Source organism: Zerene cesonia, chromosome 14 (assembly GCF_012273895.1).
Source record: "Zerene cesonia ecotype Mississippi chromosome 14, Zerene_cesonia_1.1, whole genome shotgun sequence".
Classification (NCBI taxonomy): Eukaryota; Metazoa; Arthropoda; class Insecta; order Lepidoptera; family Pieridae; genus Zerene; species Zerene cesonia.
This window is the reverse complement of record NC_052115.1, coordinates 6583801-6592752: the sequence shown is the minus strand read 5'-3', so window position 1 is coordinate 6592752 and position 8952 is coordinate 6583801. Positions and strand designations below refer to the sequence as shown.

The 8952-nt window shown below is 32.9% G+C and overlaps 1 protein-coding gene across 1 annotated transcript in view; it reads left to right on the top strand.

Annotated features, from left to right (window-relative positions):
• Positions 1–8595, top strand: part of LOC119831943 (esterase B1-like) — a 13646-nt gene extending 5051 nt beyond the window's left edge. The window contains exons 2-4 of the mRNA XM_038355513.1: positions 4996–5134; positions 6076–7352; positions 8412–8595. Of these exons, the coding sequence (XP_038211441.1) occupies positions 4996–5134; positions 6076–7352; positions 8412–8586 (1591 nt within the window). The 3' untranslated portion in view covers positions 8587–8595. The remainder of the gene's footprint in view (positions 1–4995; positions 5135–6075; positions 7353–8411) is intronic.
• The last annotated feature ends 357 nt before the right edge of the window (positions 8596–8952 follow it).

Here is an 8952-nt window from a genome sequence, read left to right as displayed (position 1 = left end):
CGGTGTTTTCATACAATTAGTTAAATCGCTTGTTCCAGCCCTTTAGAAGCACGCAATAAACTTTCGGATTACGTGTGTGCTGAACTTTTGCTAATTTTAATGTCTAACCATTGAATATTATTGATAGAATGGCACTAATATTATAAACTAGCTTCCCGCCCGCGGCTTCGAGCGCCTCCGTATTGTTCTTACCTTTTAAACATTCCCTGGACTACTCAGAATTCACTTAAACCATGATTATAAAAATCAGACCAGCCATTCTCGAGTTTTAGCGAGACTAACGAACAGCAATTGATTTTTATATATAAGATGTGAAAGTTTGTTTGCTTGTTTGTCCGTCAATCACGCTGAAACTACTGAACGGATTTTGTATGTAATTTGGTATATAGACAGGCTGACTTGGGTGATAGGATATTTTTTATCCCGGTTAAATGCTTCCTTGGGATAAAACAGGAATCTAGATAGGCGTCTTGTAAAAAATAAAAAGTAGTATCAGTTATTATACTGTTACTAATAAATTGCTTGATTTTTACACGAATCTTTTTCTATAATATAAACACTCATTGGATTTTCATATAACCCCTATTGTCCAATCTCTCTAAGCTCCCTTAATCCAGCTCTATCAGAAAATCCATTCTTAAATGTCATCTCCTGCCCATAAGATAATTATCTGCCAAATTTCAATTCATATCCGTATTATCCGAGATACAATTTAGATACCAGTTGTTTTGAGAGCTTTAATTCAGACGGAAGGTGGTAAAAAAATCATACAGTAAGCATTAAATGATATTGACCCTTTTTTAGTGGGAAAATCTTGCAAAAACCTACCGCCCACGGGGAAGGGGTTTATGTCGGATCCTTGCCGACTAAAACCCCACTGTATTCCATCCAGCCGGCAAAGAAAAGCCTCGGGAGCCGATTAATATTCATCCCCGACAAATATTTATCTTTAAATATTCGAAATTAATGGGGTATCGTGATAAATTCGTCTCTGTTTAAAATTTCTCACCAAAAATATGTCAAGTCTCCAATAATATTAGCTCTGTAATTGTAGCTCTCTCCAATAAGACGACGTGCACTTAACGTCACCTGCGAGCTCTAATTTAAAACTGTCTATTTTAGGTGTCGCCTTATAGTCTAAGATCCCGCTGCTCGATTCTGCATGTAACAGTTTTTTGGATGAACGAAATTTAAAATGATTGCTGTTGGTGTTGGAGTAGCGATAAAGATTCCGCAAGTATCTTTTACGTAGTTTTTGCAAAGTTTTTTAAAACAACAACCATGGACTATTGTAAACAAACATAAATTTTTAACTTAAATAAATAAGCAGCTATTAATTGATTTATATTCCTCGTCGTTAAAAATCTAACTGTGTACAAATAAAAAAGGATCTCCGAAATATTTGTACGCAAATAACTTTCAAACGACTACGCAATATTGGATATGCCTTTCTTTTGTTTGTCCTTACACGACAGACACGTATTGGCATAAATTTTAAAATCTCAAAAAAAAAAATTCGTTCAAAACTAGGTCAAACAGCTAGTAAATTATAAAAAGTTGTGTGATCCTTTCCCGCTACCATGGCATGGTATTGGTTATGGCATAGTACGACAGCAAATACATTTCCTGCACATTTATGAAATAATATAAGTGACACATACGTTTTTTTATATTTTTCAAACATACCTTATAGCCTATATCCTGATATGTTACAATTGTAATAAAACAATCTATAATGTTGTGTAAAATTGAAGGTATTAATACGTGCTAAAGCTAAGAATACGTAAAAGTAAATATTAACATTAATTACCTTTCAATAATACGTCTGTTACAAATTAAGACAACAGTTGTTATGTAATTGGTATCTAATCACACATGCGTATCCTTTTTTATGTCAGGGTCGGCAATGGAACTTGTGGGACGCCTGATGGTAAGCGCTACCACCGCCCATGAACATTTGGAGAGGCATGAGGCCTTTTGCAGACCTTACACCTATACAAATGGATTGCCGACTTAAATTTGGGAAAGAATTAAGAAAGGATTGACGAAAGGAATAAAGGAAATGACTGGGAAGGGTAAGGACAAGGACATAGGCCTCCTATCTAATTATAACCTTACATACCTTTTGGACAATGTTTTAAATACAAGAGAAATCCTTTCCATATAATTTTATCCTTTTCTTTCTCTATTTGTTAAGCGTAATTTATTATTAGCTACGACTAAACGGTCAATTATAATTTATGACGAAAGTTTATGCTCATTCTAATTACGAAAACTTTTGCGTTTGTACAGACCCGCACTAGTCGTTATAGCCGTGTTATTTACTGTGCAATCAATATGCAATAGTACCTACCTACACGCATAAAAGTAACCTATGGCTTCCTATCTTCTTTTTTTTCCAATAAGGGCACATCTCTAATCAAAACAGAGTATGACACATGAACAGGCGTTGGGATTTGAAAACGCGTTATTTCGCACGGGATAACATATTCTTACAGCGTCCTACTTTTAAATATAACTTCCAACGTTTTTCTTATCAAAGCCATTACTGAAGTAATTTGAATTCTAGCTGACAGGCTCAGCGTAGCGTAAACCGTCTAATCAGAGGCCGTAATCGCCTACCTGCGCGAGACATGACCCTTCTAGGGCCAAATTCCTTTTGCTTGAACCGTCGACCGTCGCGACCTCTGACAGTCAAGTAATTTATTTCAATTAGACGTGTTTTCAAGTGAATTGTGGCGTGCACAACACGGGAGAAAACATATGTACTATGTAAAAACATAATAATGAAGTCGAGGCCAGGTATTTGTTTAGGCATTGTGACTTTAACGAAATTAATCGGGGTCTGAATGAATGACTAATCTATAACAAAATGTTTGCTGATTATTTACTTTGTTTTGGCTGGAGCTTTAATTTATAAAATTTTTGTATATTTGTGATTTATCACTATTTCTTTGTTCACTTCTGACGTCTATAATTTTTTTATTCTAATAAACACTCAAATATCATGTGCTTACAAATACGTAGCGTTAGCGTTAAATAGTAACATATGAAGGCTGTATTACGTGCGATTAATGGGGGAGTTGGTAGCTCGATTCCTTGCGAGGTGAGGAACACTTCCCCACCCAACACTTTACTGCCGTTGCGAATTCATTCATACTGCTTCCATTTCCACCGACCATGGACAAAAGTTAAATACCATCTTGGGGACTAAAAAACCATAACCCTGTTCGTTTTAGGGCTAATGCTACACACGATACAAATGTTAAATTTCTTCTTATTTTTATAAATTACGTTTCGCTTTTGTGTCGGGGTTTTCAAATCCAACAAAATGATCACAACATTATATGAACCGTATCTGCTACACTTATTTATTCCAAAACACACTGATAAACGAGTACATAAAATGTTTTATTTTACGCCCCTTATAAACCCACAAAGATTCCAGGCCAGATACAACCGAATAAATCCACCACGTGGTCGGGTCTAATTGCGCCGAGCGCGTTTAATTTATGGTCACCCTTTTAGCTCTTTATTTGGTCCAGGAAAAATCGCTAGTGCTATAAAAAATGTGATGAACTCCAGGCTAGCGTGATTAATGCCGTTATAAAAGCGACGGATTTATCTAGAAGTTTATTTTACCTCAGCTATAGCGGAATCGTTAAAGTGGTTAAACCGTTAGTACTATGTTTTCCATTATATTGATCGAAGTATATTCCCTTTAAACTAATCACACAAGGTAATAATGAATAGATTTGAACGCAATGAATACATGTATTCATTATTATTCAACGCAGTAACAGTTCTTACATTACTTTTTAAATTAAAATGGATATACAATATATAAAATATTAACGTTTAATTTCTAATTTTTTAGATAGTATACTACCACGCTTTTTATTTGTTCGTCATGTTCTGATTGAGTCTTCACAAACGCAACAAAAGTCTATTTAACAAAATATATTTATTTTAGCAAACATGTTAATGATAAACATTTAAAAATCAATCAACCACTGTCCCTACTTAATACCAGTAAGTGCTTAAAATATATTTACATTTATTTAGTATATCAAGACTAGCACTGTTATAAACAAAATAAAGTATGTATTATATAACGGATATAGGTAGCCTTCCACCGGAGCAAGTTGATAGCTTCCTATCCATAGAAATTACGGTTTACAATACCGAAGAAACAATTTCACAATATATCCCATGCACAAACTCGACTACCAGTATAAGATCCTACACACAACGCAGTCACGTAACCATTTCAATTTTGTCGACATAGAGGAATGTTGGCTGAAATTACCTACAATCTACAGATGTTGTACAAAACTAAATAAGGTTTCTGAAACTTCAAGGGTTTGTGAGTTATAGCTCACACGGAATGAGGAATACCCATTTGGTACTTTCTGGAATCGTAATGACTTATCATTGATCGTAAATTGTTGAAAATTAAACGAAAACTGGAAAAACATCCATTGATAGATCTGTTTATCATCGCTTGAAGAAAAGAAAAGATCGTAATTTACCGATATTAATGTATAAACCGCTTAATAATAAATAAAATTCGATTGTTACAAACTAATTTCAGAGAATTTACATTAAATCTAATTAAATTTTCACAAAGACGGTAATGTAATTATAAGGATATACTTTGTTTAAATATAAATTTATTGAAATAAAAAAAAATCTAATATGTAACCAAGCTTTATAGCTAGCCGTAAATGTAATGTATATATTATTAATAATTTAAAACAGTCTGATGTAACATTCACAAAGCATAGTTTACACGTTTAGTGTTTCATTATCTGTGGTTTACACTGAAATGCGTACCAGAACCAAGTCATGCAATTCAAAACATATTCATGGATAAATTTGTTTCATATACATTTGTGACAAAGATTTATAATTGCTCGCTATGAATGGCTGAGTAATGTTCTTTTTGAGGTTTATGCGATTCATTGTAATAATTATTTGCATTTATTTATATAGTAGTGGTAGTGTAGTGCTTAAATATAATGAAAGTATCATAATTGGTAAGCGATGTCACACCGTGTTTGGTGGAAAACCTTACGCAGCTTTCTACGATATCCCCTATGCCGAGGTCCCTATCAACGAATTGAGGTTTAAGGTAGGTTCATGGTGTTTATAAAAGAATAATGCCTTTTATATTCTTCAAATTAACATTGTTATCTAAATTTGTCTTGGTTATAATTTTTGCAATGGTGTTTTGTATTATCTTATCTGTGGTAATGGTATACTTAGATAGGTACGCAGTTCCATCTAAAAGGCCCATTAAGTCATAGCACGTATAACATAATACATAATCATTGTACACGTAAAAAACGTTAAAGCATAAAATCTGTAACAAGTATTTTAGATCAAGTTTATAATCCTTAATATAGTTATTTAAAATAGATCAGTAAGAAGCACTAATTAATGAAGACATTTTGACATTATAATGTTAGTATAAAGTAATTCTTAAAGCTGATTTTAGATAAAGAAACTAAAGCTTTAACTTATATTAATAACAATTTTTAAATTCGAGCTATGAAAGGCAATGTTTAGTTTTTTAAACGATATTAACTTATCCATTAATAAAGAGCGCTTAGCAAACAATTTACTAATAAACAACTAAAAATAAATACATTTTCTTTAAGATAAATCCAAAATGCTTCACTCGTATTTATTATGCTCCGGATGTTATCCTTTTATTGCTAAGAGACATCTCAACAACAACAATAAACAAAATAAACCCTTTACCTCATTCTTGCAGAATGGCTCTTAATTCACCCTTCATTTCTAATAACTTCAAAATAGGATTACGTAGACTGTATTTTTTGTGTTTGTTACCTAACAACTATCGACTGTTCGAACCTATTAAGATGATTCTTTTTTTATTTGAAACCTTCCGTGTAGTTAGTTCCATTCCAATTTGCTCTAGTTGTGACGATATGGAAGGAATTCGCTTTTTTAAATAATTACATAATAAAATATATTTAAATATAGATAGTAGATTTTTTATAGTAAAAACTACATACAGTAGCATTTTATTTCTTTTTGCTTTTTCAGCCGCCGATTTTACGAAGTAAATGGTTGTGTAATAAAATATATGAATTCAACCATGAAAAAATGAAAGGAAACTTTATAGAAGACTGTCTATATTTATCTATATTTATGCCAATGTCCACGGAATCAGCAAAATTGCCAGTTCTTGTCTGGTTACACGAAAACTCTGTATGGCAAGACCCAGATTTTTTCATAGATGAGGAAATCTTAATAGTGACTGTATCGTTTAGGACATCGATTTTCGGCTTTCTCAATACCGAAGATGAATTCGCCGAAGGAAATATGGGAGCTAAAGATATATTAACGGCTTTAAAATGGCTCCACGATAATATTAGTCTATTTAATGGAGATCGGAAAAGAATAACTGTTGCGGGGGCAGGAATAGCGAGCACACCGGTTGCGTCAATGCTAATATCACCCGCTGTTAAAGACTTAATACGGGGAGCCATTATCTTTGATGGAAGCGCGTTGTCGCCATCTGATTACAAAAATGTCAACTTCGAAATAGCAAATAAATTATTCACGAAACTAAGAGGTCCATTTAAAAAATTTAATAGAAAAGAACTGTATCAATCTCTCAATGACAGTGCGACGGAGAAATTGCTATCGGCATCTCAAGAACTTTTCGATAGCACTGAAGTCAGAGATAATCAAAGATTGATTAATTCTTTCGGATGTTCCCTCGAGGTTGCTTCCAGAAATAATTCATTTATGAAATGGACTCCTGTTGAAATGTACAGAAAAAAGTCTGTAAACAACGTACCAGTTATAATGGGATATACAACACTGAAAACATTATACAAATTAAAAGGTCTGGTTGATAACAGAAACCTGTTAGTATACTTAAATAACAACTTCCAATATTTGCTTCCATTTGAAGGGAAAGCCGATGAATATGAATCGGAAAGATATAAGAAGATAAAGCGTCGAATAATAGATTTTTATTTCCTCAACGGTACAATAGGAGAGCGCAGTTTAAGACGATATGCAAAATATCTATCAGACATAGATTTATATCCATTGCTTCGTCAAGCGGTTTTACATAGCCAAATCTCGAAGTGCCCAGTTTATTTGTGGAGATTTGCTTTGAAAGGATCCCTTAATATTGGCTGGAGGAGTTTCGTACCGAATTTAAATTGGGCGGGAGCAACTTTAGATGACGAAATATGTTACCTATTCAAATGTAAATCTCTGAATGACGTCTATAGCGGCTTGGAGGCGAATGAAAGAGACTTCATTAAGAAAATTGTAAGATTATTGGCAAATTTTATTAAGCATGGGTAAGTGCGAAAATTACTATACTATTTACAATGTTTATGGACTCTCTGAGTGCTTTAAACACATTTTCCATAAAAATATTTTGTATTTTTACCTAGGTATGGTATGCATTTTATTTTTATTCGTAATTCTGTGCTCATTGTTTCAATGAATACATGAAAGAATGAAATCTAAGCGGAGTCGATATTTTAATAAAGTTTTAATGATATGTTTACATTGGGCAGTATTTTAATTGGTAGTATCTGTTCTAGTATCTGCTACTAATAGAAAAATGAGAATGTGTGTGTATGATTGTTTTTTGAAAGTGCCTATATAGATGTATTTGAGAGTATGGTTATAACATCGCTACAGATACATGTAAGCACCAAATAATAACCTGATTTTTTGCTATAAAAAATAAAAGACACAAAAAATACTTCTAAGTCTCTTGCCAAACAAATAAATCACTAAATAAAATATGATGTTCCTGAGGTGAATAGTATTTTGCATTTATTTGCAATTTTGAACGAAGAAAAGAAAGAAAGATTATCGAGAAATGTTTCACGTATCATGTTTTTCAAACGCGTAATCCAAATGACAAATGAACGTTCTAAGTACGATTTTTACATGAAGGAAGCTTTTACAGATTCCACGATAAACAAGGCTGTAATATTGTATACTCTTAAAAACGAACTTGGTATAGAGCACAAATTCATAAGTCGGACACACATGTCACGTGGGACGTTTTGTCCCGTTTTCCCGACTTTCAACCCGGCGGAGCCCAGGCCAGCTATTGTTGGACACGTAATGATCGTTATCTACTCTCTACAAAATGAGTGAAATGTACAATGTATTTCTTTTTCTTTTAATTTTGCTCAAATCTCAAATTAATACAGCAAAGAAAGAATACATTTTGTGCATTTAAATAGGTAAACTTAACTTATTTTCGAAATTCTTAAAGAATGCATATAGGCGAGGAATGGTTTGCTATTAGTTTCCTTATCATCATCAGTCCATATATATTTCCACCACTGGGACACAAACCTCCTATGAGAACTTCATTATAATTTTACTCTTTACAGAAATCCTACACCGTATTCGAAGGATGATGTTCTGAATAATTTGCAATGGTTACCCTTGGATGGGAATGGTCAATTAGAAGCATTGAATTGTGGTCGGAAACGATTTAAGATGATGGAGATTCCGGAGCAACAGCGATTTGATTTTTGGAATCAATTAAAGCACGATTTCTTTTGATAACATTATCTGTATTGTGGAAGTAGAAAAAAACAAAATTTCACCATCGTTTGTATCCTTTTCACTCCGAGCTCCGACTCCTGAAAACCAAACATGTAGTATACATAAAATGACTTTAGTTTAGTAAACAAGTAAATAAAATATGACCTATATTGGGATTTTTAAATAAAAAATTTGACGACTTCCAGACTTTTACGTACTTGAATACTTTTGCACTTTATTGTTGAAAAAAAAATTAGTCCCCAACCTTTTTAAACCCATTTATTTTTAAAATCAAATCTTATTTTGTGTCTTATTATTATTGTTATTCCTTTACTAGAAGCTATATGTTGATGATGTATGTAATTTTAATTAGAATCTCACGAT